Source organism: Adiantum capillus-veneris, chromosome 17 (assembly GCF_014529385.1).
Source record: "Adiantum capillus-veneris isolate H3 chromosome 17, ASM1452938v2, whole genome shotgun sequence".
NCBI classification, from domain to species: domain Eukaryota; kingdom Viridiplantae; phylum Streptophyta; class Polypodiopsida; order Polypodiales; family Pteridaceae; genus Adiantum; species Adiantum capillus-veneris.
In genome coordinates, this window is record NC_140947.1 from 132,994,011 (window position 1) to 133,008,513 (window position 14,503).

General features: G+C 42.7%; 1 protein-coding gene and 1 pseudogene across 4 annotated transcripts in view; one reads left to right on the forward strand and one right to left on the reverse strand.

Annotated features, from left to right (window-relative positions):
• The first annotated feature begins 4,096 nt into the window (after nucleotides 1-4,096).
• Nucleotides 4,097-14,503, forward strand: part of LOC147438110 (uncharacterized) — a 48,591-nt gene continuing 38,184 nt past the window's right edge. For 2 of the 4 annotated variants that reach the window (XR_015184935.1, XR_015184934.1), the window contains exons 1-2: nucleotides 4,097-5,488; nucleotides 6,370-6,627. Coding sequence is in view for 1 of the 4 variants with exons in the window: in XM_086487464.1 (XP_086343590.1) it covers nucleotides 4,207-5,488; nucleotides 6,370-6,383 (1,296 nt within the window). In the remaining 3 variants the exon portion in view is untranslated. Of the gene's footprint in view, nucleotides 5,489-6,369; nucleotides 6,918-14,503 lie in introns of those variants that run through there. The other 2 variants (XR_015184936.1, XM_086487464.1) reach the window with 2 other exon arrangements.
• LOC147438111 (secreted RxLR effector protein 161 pseudogene) lies at nucleotides 8,872-9,715 on the reverse strand (annotated as a pseudogene).

Consider the following 14,503-nt stretch of genomic DNA (forward strand, 5'->3'; position numbering starts at 1 on the left):
GGGATTCCGGGCTCCTGTTTGTACTAGAGTCGATGTCAAGCCGGAGAAGATAGACTCGATGCGAAAAGTTCCGAGTCGGAGACAAAGGTAATGTCCCTATGTTCTCTCTCTCACTCCCTTGCTGAGAAGAGCTATCTCTCTTTTTCTCTCTCAGTGCCTCTCGGGTGTGTGTAAGCGGGTATCGAGCTGGGTTGTTGAGGGCACTGGTGGGAGCAGGGGCTTGCACACGTAAGAAAATGTGTAAGTCACCTTTAAAGAAAATTGATTTTATTTGCAATCTATCGAAACATTTTGCAGACTGTACAGACCATCGGATGAGTGAAGAGCGACAGTGGGAGAGAGAGTGTGTTGAGTGTGTGTTTGGTTCTCTTCTCTTCGGTGATCAATCTGTGATGGATAATTACTGCATTTTGTTAGCCTATATAACTTAAGCAAGTATTCATTTTGTATCAAGTTTTTGACAAGATTTTCTCGGGGAAACGTGTTGCTCGATTTTGTTCACTCAGATAGTGGATCCTGTCGCAACAAACGACGTCTTTTCATCTCAATAAGTATGGTTATGAACCATATCAAACCAGTCAGATGGCATTTAATTTGTTATTTCTTTATCATTTTACAATCAAGCATTCCACATCTATATTTTTTGCTACATGCATGGCATGCTTTTCACTAAATGAGCAGTTCAACAACATACCAAATGTCCACATGGTAAGGCCTAAATGATGATTTACGAGATGAGGACAAGGATCCTTGACCATGACAAAAGTTCTAAGTTGTTACGATGGCTCAACCTACGGACACGGGTCCTACGGTGGTGCTATAGGATAATGGTGTTTATGTACCGTTCATGTTACACTCATGATAGCCTTTCATCGGTATAAGGAGGGAAGGTACATCTCACTCTTACCAACTGACGATTTCCTATGGAGGTTTCATCACATAGGATTTTTACTCTTGACATAGACTTGCATAGCTACAAAGGTAGCAACAAAGCAAACAATCAACGCTTTTATGTTTTCAAAATCTTGAAAGAAATATTGGATTATGAAGATCCCATGACTGCAAGGATAAAGATCTTTTCTATGGCACTTGTTATTTGTCTCATAAGTGTGCATAATATGGTTTAGGATCTCATGAAGTTCAGTTTAATAACTTATAAACAAACTATTTTTTACAAAGGTGATCAACATAGATGCTCGAGGTATGGACATCATTATATGAAACATATTCCACATGCGGTTGGTATGAGTTCTCATTGACTATGTCATTGGCACCATATTTTCATATCTATCAAAACAGATCCTAAGATGCTAAACATTCTCATTCTATGAGGATCCTTATTGCAGTCTCTTTTTAAACAATTACATAGTCACGATTGTCTATGTAGATGTGATTATACATACATGGCAAGATAAAAAAAAGTATGACAATTTCATGAATGGTTGTATATTAGTAATGTACATTTTGGTAGACATTCCACCTATAAAGCGTTTATGCTACGAGCGTTCTGATTTTCTTTCTACATCTCCTCGATCTACATGGATATTTGTGGACACTATACTTTTATGATGCTTACAAAGTTTTTGATCAAGTGGAAGGACATACCTTAAGAAGGCTCCACTTGGGAGAACATTGATGTGATTAAAAAATGGTTTCTACTATTGTTTTTGAGGACAAAAACTCTTCTTCAAGGGGGAGTGGTGTGAGGATGAGCACCTTGAACCAGGCTTGGGTAAGGGGCTATGAGCCAACACACCCACATGGCAAGGGCAAGGGGGCTTAAAGCCATTAGGAGTTATATAAGCAATAGTTTGGTGGTGAAGCAAGATGCCATTCCCTATGTTCCCTCATCTAGCATGCACCCGAGGTGATGTAGTAGCTCAATGTCATGGAATCACTCTAGAGCATAATGGGATATGGCTATGTGGCAACAATGAGGTTAAAGGTGAGCACCTAGGGATTATCACCAATACTTGGTGTAGTTGAAGGTTGAAAGGACATGTTGCACCGATGAAGAGACGCACATAGCTGGACTTTTGAGATAGCTTTGAGATGTTGATGTCACTTGTGGAAGTGACCAACTTGTTTTTGCTACTTCTAAATATGGTCAAAGGCAAAAAATTGGAATTGATGGAGAAGGTGCTTAATGTAGACAAGATGACTTTTGGATAATGACAAGATGATCAATTAAGGCAAGAATGGTTCAAATGATGAGAAAATATGCTTGATTAAAGCTTGGATGAGGCTTAATCAAAGCAAATAATTGGAAATAGCTCGATACCAAATGATGGCATTGGTTAGCTTTTTGAATAGCAATGATAACAAGTAGTGTCAACTATAAAGGCAATAGTATTACTCTCAATCAACAAACTCAAACATTGATTTGTGAGGACCTTTTTATAGGCATACGGAGGTAGAGATAGTATTAACAATCTCTAATGCTATTAGGCTATGTAGGCATCCTCATGGAATATATCTATGCTACCTTTTTGGAAGGTGTAATTATCCATGTTAACCTCTAGAGCTAAAGTTCAATAGAAGTATCTAAAAAGTTCTTGGAAGATGCCATTGGAGTATGCTGCGCTCTGGATATTCCATTGGCATTTGAATATGCAGTGAGGATGGCATGTTTAGTAGAATCTAGTATATTCCTCTAACTAAGGGGTGTTTCTATGTGGAACATGCACACTTCTTTCCAACAACAAAGAATGAAGTGAGAGGGTGACGATGTGGCATCTTTAGAGCGTCATAGGAAAGTAAATTTGACCACACAGCCCCCTTCCCATAATTTCAACATAGCAACCACCTCCTTGATGGCCTTATGTCCTAATCACTTGTCTCACGCGCAATTCTTGAAATATATAGAAGCCGATTTGTTATTGTAAGTTCATGGACATTATAGATTTGGACAACTTAATAGATTCGAGTGTCATTTGAAAATTGGCAACGGTAGATCCATGGCCCCAATTTTGTTTGTGGCCTGCAAACTCATGTTCACCCTTGATTTCTAGCCAGTGATGGCACTAATGGACATCTCCTTTTGGAGGAAATCTACCATTCCAAATGGTCTTTGATCCTAGACCGTCTGTTCCTTTTTTTTTTTTTTGGGGGGGGGGGGGGGGGGGGGGGTTTGATGAGGGTTGGGCGGCATTTGACCTCATGACGACCCAATCTCGAGGCAGATGGCTGGCCACTACGTTGGAGTACATGATTTGTTGGCAGTGCCTTTCAGTAGAAAGGGAGGGTGTATGCCAAGGGAGTTTCAAGCCATGCACAACGGAGCACCCTTCAAACTTTAAAAGGTATGTTTTATTTTTCTTCTCTTTAATCTATAGTCTCTCTTCTTCTTCTTCCTCTCTCTCTCTCTCTCTCTCTCTCTCTCTCTCTCTCTTCATCGGAGTGAAAGGCAATGCCAGATGCCTTGTTAAGTAGGGGAGACGGGAGCGTTATGCTGATTAGTCGGCATGCGTGCACTCTTGTGCATGATTTGTTGAGTAGGGGAGATGGAATGCGTGCCCTCCTATGCATGATTTGTTAGATGTGAGCGTTATGTTGATTAGTCGGGATGCCTGTGATCCTAGTTCACCTGAGTTAACCTCAACAATGAGTACCACCAAACTGTAGTACACATAACTAGGGTAAAGCCCCAATTACGGGACATGCCCCAAAATAAGGCCGAACCTGAGCCCAATATATTATTACGAGGCAGAACTTGAGGCAAGACGAGCCCGCTTGGGTAGTTGGACAGATCTCTATGACGTGTGTTGCTTTCATTGGCTACCACGGGAGTTCAAGCCCGTCTTTTTCTCTGTCCGCTTTCTCACCCACGGTGCTTTCTACTACAGGGGCACACTTTTTTTTTACTACAATTTTGTAATCTCCTTCGCGATGCTTGAAATCTCAGCCGAGCCTGTCAACGCTTCTTCTGTAAGTAGTCCATCTCCTTAGCTACAGGTTGCACCATTCTGCGCTCGAAAATTTGCAGCATAGCTTCAAAATTCAATTGGACAATTTCAGTGTCAACCTCGTGGAGTTCACACCTAGTTCACATTTTGATGTAATCTTTGTTGCCCTTGCCAATTCACCGGGACCGCGATTTTCTCCCCCCCACTGCGATGTCCTTGTGGCCACAGACGGCATGGCCGGACGGTGTTTCCCTCTTCCCTGTTCCCTTTCCCTTCGCCGTTGCAGCTTCCCGACTTACCCATGGCCGCCGACGGCGAGCCTCATGAGGACCGTGGCGGCAGCGACGGTAGCGATAGCAGCGACAGCAATTCATCTCCTTCGCCATGCCCCCAGCCTGCTCTCTCTGCGGCGCCCGCGACTGCTGCAAACGCCGCAGCGTCCCAGCCCATCCACCCTCACCTCTACCACCAGCCCCTTCATCCTCCCCCTACTCGTCCTCCGCATGTCGCCAATTCAGAGCCTCCCCCTTCTGCTGCCCCGGAGCGCCCTTTTCGGGAGGATTGTTGGTCTGAGAATGCAACTTTCACCCTCATTCAAGCTTGGGGCGATCGCTACCTGGAGCTTAACCGCGGTAACCTCAAGCAGAAGCACTGGAAAGATGTCGCCGATTGTGTAAATTCTCGGCTCCTCAGCTCCTCCAAGCCCCCCAAGACCGATGTTCAGTGCAAGAACCGGCTGGACACGCTCAAGAAAAAGTACAAGATCGAGAAGAGCAAGCTCGTAACTGGTGGCGCCCCCAGCAAATGGGCGTTCTTCGACCGGCTTGATGAGCTCATCGGCTCTTCCAAGAAGAATAAAGCCCAATCTTCAGGCAAGATTTCTCGCTCTGCTGCTCTGTCAACTGATGGCAACTGCACAAACAATCCTGATGCTGCCCAGGTCATGTCCACGCCCTTCGTCAAATGTGCAGCAGAGGAGGATGTGAAGCCTCCCCTTTTCTTTATTCCACCTCAGGCCCCTCCACCCCTAAGTCATCATGTCGGCGGTGTGGTTGTACACATGAACCATCATCTTGGCAATGTCCTGCATTTGAATCATCATGTTGGCGCACCCCTCATTCATCATCTTGCTAGTGAGGGTGCCCACATAAACCATCTGGCAGGCATGCCCAACTACCATCTTGCGGGCATTGCAGCAGGTACTGGAGCAGTGAATCATCAGGTACATGATGGCGGCGATGCTGCTGCTGCTGATACTGCATCCAAATCTAAAGCAGGCCCGGGCATATCTCAAAGTTCACTGCCTCAAAAGAGGCTGGCTAGTAAGAGAAGGTTCAAGAGGAAATGGGATGGACACAGGTCTAACGAAGATGGCCCCTTTAGAGAATTGGCAAAGGCAATATGCAAATTTGGTGATGTGTATGAAAGGGTAGAGCTTGCCAAGCTTGAGCAGGCGACATCACTTGAGAAGCAGAGAAGGGAGCTCATCAAAGACTTGGAAATCCAGCGCATGAAGATGTTTGCACAGATGCAAATTGAGCATGCCAAAATGAAATACGGCAGCAACGAACATAGCAATGCAGGTATGCTACCTTCTTTCTGTTGATTTGTTAGATGTGGATGTGCCTTCCTGCTTGAATATGGATCATGATAATGCGCGAGCCTTGCTGAGTGCATTTATCAGATACTAAAGTTTTAATGTGCATTGATTTGTTTTAACAATTGCATTGTTCTTGTGAGCTACATGTCTAAGCATGCTTGTTATTATCAATATCACTGAGTAAATAGCTAAGCAAATTTGGGCCTTACTTTGAAGTTATTGTGAAGTGGGTTGAATGGCTCTTCTGTTATTGGGAGATAGCCAACTATTATCTTACATTTTTTTGACATGCTGAAAAGAGAGCGAGATAATGATTTCTGGAGCTTTTCTTTCCTACAATCATTGGTGTACCCTTGAACCGTTTTTCCCGTATTATCCTATGGATCTTTGTTTGGTTTTTATTTTTACCGAAACTCACAAACACTCTTTGTCTAGAGCGATTGAACTATTCCAAACACTCCCCAGAAGATAAGATATCGTATTTAAGTGGATTCTGTGTGTTTTGAGTCGTAAAGATGATTCTTTTTCCCTACCCTGCCAATCCATGGCTAAATATATGCAACAATGAAGACAGGACCGACCCAAGTGCAAGTGTAGTATGGATTTGTGAGAGAGTCTAGGATCAATGTTTATTATGTGTTTCAAGGTGCTGAAAGTTTTGTAGCTCAAATTCTGTGTAAGAGAGTTCATCGCAATGTGTGCAAAGCTTTCATTAACTGTGAAACTGGAAATGTTTCCTCATCTGATTCCTTCCACAATCATAAGGATCCAGAACTTGGTTGGCTTGTAAGATTGGTTCTGCTCAGGTTTGCATCTTGAAAACTGCTGAGAGTTGCGTTATGTGGTGTTTTCTTTTGGTTGCAGAAGATCACTTATGAGGGATGCTTGCAATTTAGAGTGCAAGTTTCAATGACTCATGCTTCTATTCTGCTTCAATGTTGAAAGTAGTGCTGCCAAGTTAGTGCAGGGGTGGCCGCAACACCTCATGGTTGCTCTGATGTTCCTGCTGCAAGCATGCCATTGAGAGCTATCAGCTACCAGCCTTGGGGTTCTCTCACTCGACAACATGAATGAAGCATCTTTACCTACTGGCAACATATGGCCGGCCAGGTCCTCTTTTAGGTGCGCTAACACATTTTTTCAATCTTTATTGTAGGTTGTATGTTGACTCAGTGACATATTGGTAGACTGTTGGGACAGTGCATACTCTGTCTGTTTGCCTTTGTGGTAAACTTAAATGTACAATTGGTCAAGCTTAGAGTTAGTAGCTTAGAGCATTGCCTCTGAGATTTGGGCTCCTTGTTATATCTTAAAAGAGGAGGAATTCTATAGCTTCCAGGCTAAATGCTCTTATGGAATTTGGGCTCCCTGTCATATCTTGTAAGAAAAGTAAAAGGGGAATTTGATTCTGATGTCATTGTGTAGAGAGTTGATTCACTCTTTTGATGTATGTGATGGTGCACACGCTAGGTTTCTTTGTGCTGCCAATGTCAATTGATTGAAAGAACTCTAGATAGTCAAGATGGAGCTTTAGAGGTAGGGATTAGTTATTCATACAGAATTATAAAAAACTGTTTTGCTTTAATGTTGACAAGTGGCACCGTCTAGCAAGTCTCCCCTATAAGGATTTGCACTGTAGGTTACTTCTGGAACCCCAATATGTGTGTCATAGGATAAACCATAATTGTTTAGTTGCTTTTTGCCTTTTGCGGCAGTGCTTTTGATTTACCAAAAATATAGTGAGTACTAACCGGTGGATAGCGTTGACCTTCATTATTTTAAGACAAGCACATCGATGCAGTTGATACTTATATTGTCTCGTGATTGACTACCATTAGTCTTTAACTTCCACTTTCCTTCATCGATGGACATTGGCTTTTCACTGATTTATCTGGACTCGAACCATTCAAAATTTGACTTACCTAAACACTTATTTAAGCTGCCTGAATTTTTTGATTTTGTTGCCATATAAAAGCATCTTAACATAGAAAATTAATAATGTAAAAAAGACAATCAATAGGTATTCATGAATGTACATGTTACATGTTATAAATGAGACACATGCCATGTAGAAGGTCAAATGGCCTGAATTCATTGTTAAATGGTCGTGGAAGGTCACACGCTGCCTCAGTGATTGGGTTGCCAAGGTTGGGACACACCCTTCAATGTGTCTCGTGATGGGTGCTTCGTACTAGGTGTGCCCGAAAAACATCCCATACCATGCACAAAAAACTCGTCCAACTCGGGCTTGTCACGGTCCCTAATCCAAGTAGCCTTACTCAGCCCGCATTAACATGAAAACAGGGTTGAGTCTTTTTCACAATGGGCTTCTTTGCTGAATTTTTCTTTTGCTGGTCCCCCTTTCACGTTGCCTAGAACCCACTGTTCTCTCCCTTCAACAATGGAAGACCAATGTTGGCAACTTCCATAAGCTGAGTGAGGGTAGCTGTAACAGAGTTGGACACTCCAAGTCAAGAATCTACCGCGACAGCACAATTAAATACTTCAAAACAGTTCACAGTTCACAATCGATTCGACACTGGCCCGGCGGAGTTCCGTGCCTAGAGATATTGGCCCCAAAGACTGGCGCCCCTTTCGGTATTTCTTTTTGTATTAATCTGAGTTCAAAGTACAAGAGTGCGGGCAGGCGCTAGACTCTGCGTCCAGATGCTCTGAGTTGTGAAAGGCCTGCTCACATACAAGGGATGCCAAAAGCAGAGCCCCAAAAGTTGAAATCATAAGCTTCAAGTAAAAGCTTTGAAAATAAAGCAAAAGTTCTTTCTCTCTCTTTCTTTTAATAAATGAAGCAGAGAGGCTTTCTCGTTCTCTCTCTCTTGCTACAATAAAGCAAAGAGGCCTTTTTCTCTCTCTCCAAAGCGTTGGGAAAAGCAAATCCCATGCGTAGCCAAAAGTTGTCCACGCAATAGTGCTTTTCCCACATGCTGTTGCCACGTCATCAGTCCGCAATCACGGAGGCGTCCGTATAGCGCAGCTCCAACCAGCAAATTAGGGTTTTTGTTGAGCGCAGGGAGTGTGTGAGAGCAGGAGGAGATGGGCACACACTGCAGGAAGTAGGGTGCGCAGCAGAGAGAGAGAGAGAGAGAGAGAGAGAGAGAGAGAGAGAGAGAGAGAGAGAGAGCTCAAACGTAAGAAACCCACGATTCTACTTTTTTTTGAGGGTTCTTTGTTTTATTTAAGTACACCTATAAGTTGTTCGGCCAAAGTGGCCGGACACTTAATAAAAAATGTGTGTACTCACTTATAAGTGAGTTTTAAGTATAAGTATGTGTACACTATACAAGAACGGGGACCACAGGGGGCCTTTACCCCCAACAACCTCCCACTTAAAGGCCCAATGTGGTACCTTTAAGCAACTCCCACTAAGCGTATGCAATCCTCATGTTGAGACTTTGCAAGACTTTTAGTGAGGACATCTGCAGGGTTGTCTTGTGTTTTGATCTTTGTCAAATGAGACAAGACCATCATCCAAGACTCGTCGTATAAAGTGGTACCGCACATCTATGTGTTTGGTACGAGCATGAAACATGGCATTCTTAGCCAGGCATATAGCACTTTGACTATCACAACCAAGCACTGGAGCATGTGCAGGAAGACCAAAATCCCTGACCAACCTGCCAAGCCATATGGCTTCCTTAGAAGCCTCTGTGGCTGAAATATATTCAGCCTCTGTAGTGCTCAGTGCGACAATCTTTTGCAACCTTGAACACCAAGAAATAGCACCTCCAGCAAGTGTGAAGACATACCCACTGGTAGATTTCCTAGTGTCAAGATCACCTGCCATGTCCGAATCACAATAACCCCGCAGCGCAAGTGTACTCCCACCATAGCATATACATATGTCCTGTGTACCTTTCAAATATCTAAAGATGCATTTCACTGCCTCCCAATGTGGTTTGCCAGGGTTGGACATAAACCGGCTAACAACTCCCACTGCATGAGCAATGTCTGGACGTGTAGCAACCATGGCATACATCAAAGAACCACAGGCGGATGCATAAGGAATCCCTTTCATGACTTGTTTGGCAGCATCATCTTTTGGGCAATCAAGCTTGCTAAGCTTTGTGTGTGGCGGTAAAGGCACACCAAGAGGCTTAGCATCAGCCATATGAAAACGTTCAAGTACCTTCTTGATGTACTTGTCCTGTGAGAGAAACAACAATCGTTTCTTTCTATCTCGCTTAATGCGCATGCCCAAAATATTTTAAGCTGCACCCAAATCCTTCATAGAAAAGGCTGAATTCAGCTCTTTCTTCAATGCATCTAATGTCGCTCTATGCTTTCCTGCAAGTAGCATATCATCCACATAAAGAACCAACACAATAAGGCTTCCATCCTCAGCCTTTTTAGTGTAAAGACAGTGATCTGCATGACTGCGTTTGAACCCATGGTTGAGCATATAAGTATCAAACTTCTTGTACCACTGTCTAGGGGATTGTTTCAACCCATACAAGCTACGTTTCAATTTGCATACCAAATGCTCTTTCCCTGGAATGACAAAACCCTCAGGCTGCTACATATACAGCTCCTCATCCAAGTCACCATGTAAGAAAGCAGTGATCACATCCATTTGATCCAGCTCCAAATCCAAGATAGCACATAAAGCAAACAACACATGGAGAGTGGACATCTTCACCACATGTGAAAAAATCTCCTGGAAATCAATGCCTTCCTTCTGTGCATAACCCTTAGCAACTAGACGTGCTTTGTACTTGGGTTTGTCATCAACACATTTGACCTTATAAACCCACTTGTTAGGAATAGCTTTCCTTCCTTTGGACAAAGGCACAAGCTCCCATGTATTATTTGCATACAATGATTGCATCTCAGATTTAATAGCAAGCTCCCACTTACTCTTAAGAATCTTCACATGACTGGGCCTCTTTATATGTAAGAGGCTCTCCCTCATCCGTCAACAAGACACAATCCAAAGAGGGCTGAAACCTCTCTGGTTGTCTTCTTACACGTGTAGACCGTCTCACCCAATGATCTACATTAACCGGCAATGGTTCTACATCATGCGGAACATTAACCCCATCAATTAGAGGCTGATTTTCAGCATTTATATCCTGCTGTAATGGATTTTCAGCATGCTGATTTTGACCCTCAGGCTGAATTTCAGCATCCCCTTGCTGTCCATTATCGTTTGGCTCAATGATAACACGCTGACCCTCATGACCAGCATCAAAAGGAGCTGAATTTTCAGTAGAAAATGGTTGTGAAAGTGACTGATCATGCTGAAATTTCACCTTTTTCTTATCAAAGTCACTGGATGTGGCATTTTTTAGCAGCTTAGGTTCATTAAATACCACATCCCGGCTGCGAATTACCTTATGTGACCCCGGAATCCAAACTCTATATCCCATTTCACCTTCATCTCCATAGCCCAAGAAGATGCCTTTCAAGGATTTCATATCGAGTTTGGTCCTCAAGTCAACAGGCACATGTACATAGCATTCACAACCAAAGACTTTCAAGTGGTCATATAAAGCCGGTTTGCCAGACCAAACCTCTTCAAGGATGCCACCATCAAGTGCACGATGTGGAGATCGGTTGCATATATGCACCGCGGTTTTAAGTGCCTCTCCCCAAAACAATTGCGAGAGATTAGCTGTAGACAGCATGCACGGAATCTTCTCACATAGCGTGCGATTCATACGCTCAGCCACACCATTTGAAGATGGATTATAAGGGGCAGTGAGCTCCCTTTTAATCCCATTCTCATCACAAAAAACATTAAAATCTTTAGAAACATACTCCCACCCATTATCTGTACGTATGCATTTAAGTTTCAAACCCTTTTGAGTACAAACAAAGGCATAAAACTTTTTAAAAGCATTTAAAACCTCACTCTTGTCTTTGAGCAAATAAACCCATAGCTTACGTGAACAATCATCAATGAAAGACACAAAGTAACGAGAACCACCATGAGTTTTTATTGGCATTGTGCATACATCAGAATGTACAAGATCCAAACTACTAGCCTTTTTAGAGGCTCCATGAGAGTAAGAAGCTTTTACATGCTTCCCAAGTACACAATCATCACAAAAATCAAGTTTAGAGCTTTTTACATCAATCCTACCAAGGGAGGAAAGAGTCTGCAGTCCCTTATGACTCATATGTCCAAGACGTTTATGCCAAAGTTCCATGTGTGATTGCACTTCTGCAATTGCAACAAAACGATCAGGTAATGCCTTGCAATGCAGATAGTATAAAGTACCCTTCTTACTGCCTCTAGTCACAAGCATAGATCCCTTTTGGATCTTCCACATGCCACCGCCAAATGTAGTGAAGAAGCCTCTGCTATCCAACTCCCAACTGAAAGCAAACTCTTCTTGATACTAGGCACATATCTAACATCATGAAGAGTGAGTTCCTGGCCATTATCAAGTGCCAGGTGTATGGTGCCAACTCCCTCAATGTCACAAGCATAGTTATTGCCCAAATACACTTTTCCAAGGTTTCCTGCAGTGTATGAGGCAAAACACTCCAAAGAGGGAGTTACATGAAAAGAGGCACCACTGTCAACAATCCAAGATTGTGACAGGCCATCATGAGTAGAAAGCAAAGCATCTATCACATCATGCTTAGTGATATGCATATCCTCAACAGTCATGACATGTGGATCTAAAGATGCAACATAAAGATCACTAGTGTCTTCATTTTCATCAATCTCTTTAATGACAACATTAGAGATCACATTTGCCTTTTCAGGCTCACTTTCCTTAGGGGTAGAGCTGCCCTCTTTGTCATTTTTCTTGCCTTTTGCATTCATTTGCTTCTTGCGCTCCTGCTCTTTCTTAAAATACCTGCAATCGGGCTTTTTATGCCCCTTTCTTCGGCATTGATAGCAAGTGATGTCTTGCTGTTTTTCTTTGCTTTTGCTGCGATTTCTTTGCTTATTTGCAACATTTTGCCTTTTTTCATTGCGTCCACGCACATTATAGGCTGATCCACTGCCACTCCCACTTGACTTGCGTCTAATCTCCTCATTGAGGATAGAACCACGCACACCATCATAGGTCAAGTTTGAGTTGTTACTCAAAGAAACAACCAATGCTTCCCAAGACTCTGGCAGTGTCATAAGTAGAAAGATAGCTTTGAGCTTATCATCCTCAAAAGCCTGCAAACCTGAATCACTCAACTGACTCAAAATGCCACCAAAAGCATTCAAGTGATCAGAGACAGATTTGGACTCATCAAGCTCTAAGCTTACAAGCTTCCTCATGAGATGGACCTGATTTACAGGAGTCGTATTCTCATAAGTAGCTTTAAGCTTATCCCACACAGCGTCAAGTCCCTTGATGTCAACAAGGATATCATCAGTCACAGCCATCTTGATGTAAGTAATGGCTTTCCTATTAAGCTTAGTCCAATCTGCATCTGACATACCCTCTGGCTTATTTGCAGACAATGCATCATCGCACTCTTTCAAGAAAAGAATGCCCTATATGCGATCCTTCCACAAATCAAAACCTGTACCATCAAACCTACGGATCTCAAAGAGGCTCTTAGAGTTCGAGGATGACGAAGTGTCAGCCATAATGAGGCAAAACAAAAACTGATAATTTTCAGCCAAGAAGTACAATCACTGTACCGCAAAAGCAAATGCAAATATACACTGTAAAAGTGTCTGCAAGAGCAAATATAATGCTGTAATTTACTTCAAAAGTAAAATTTTCAGCAAGATGACATATTGAGCATGTCAAGCTCAACGCATAGAACGACCTCACATCAAGTATACATCACCAAATGCATTTGCAATGACCCCAATGATGTACATGCCACAGTTTCATTGCATAAAGTACATTTGGCAATACACATAAGAGATGAAAGTTGCTCAAATAATTGAATAAACACTTGTAGGCTTCACAAGCCTCAATCTCTCTGCTCAAATTGACCACAAATGTAAGTACATAAGTGAAATTTTGCCGAATTTTTCAAAATTCAACAAAAACCTCAAATTCTCACTGCTCAATTCTCCACTGTAGCTTTGCCACCTGCACCTGTAAGGAGTAAACTTGATAGTTTTTGCTGAAATTAGCAAAAAGCCTCAAGTTTTGTCGCGAATAATTGCTGAAATTTGACAAATTTCAGCAAAGTGGTAGAAAACCCCAATTCCAAACGTGAAATTGGGTTCCCAAAGTGCCCTGTGACAACCTGTAAACCTGTTTTTGTTGTTTTTACACCTGAATATGCAGAAAATGGCCTGTTTTTAGCCAAAAACAGCCCAAAAACACCTGTTTTGGACCTGTAATTCCCTGTTTTCAGCATGTAAGCAACGGTAGTCGACGTACCGTACTTGGAGAAGAGAGAGAAAGCTGTTGCGCTGCTGTTTTTAGAGAGAGAAAATCTGCGCAGGAGAGAGAAACTCCTTCCTACGCGCGAGAGATTCGCCCAAGGCACGTAGCCTTGCTCTGATACCAGTTTGTTGAGCGCAGGGAGTGTGTGAGAGCAGGAGGAGATGGGCACACACTGCAGGAAGTAGGGTGCGCAGCAGATCGAAAGAGAGAGAGAGAGCTCAAACGTAAGAAACCCACGATTCTACTTTTTTTTGAGGGTTCTTTGTTTTATTTAAGTACACTTATAAGTTGTCCGGCCAAAGTGGCCGGACACTTAATAAAAAATGTGTGTACTCACTTATAAGTGAGTTTTAAGTAAAAGTATGTGTACACTATACAAGAAAGGGGGCCACAGGGGGCCTTTACCCCCAACAGTTTCAACAGCCAGCAAATTAGGGTTAGGGTTAGGGTTTCATCAAAATTAGGGTTTTTGATTTTAGGGTTAGGTTTCAGCAGAATTAGGGTTTTTGATTTTAGGGCTAGGGTTTCCTGCAGAGCGGACAGCCACATCATCACTTTGTGACAGTAGCCTCTCAGTTCTTTGTACAGTAATCTCGAAGCCCTTCAGGCAGCCCACAACGATACTTCTCAATCTGCTCTGTCAGTGGCATAAACTTGTAGGACGTAACTGAGAGCAA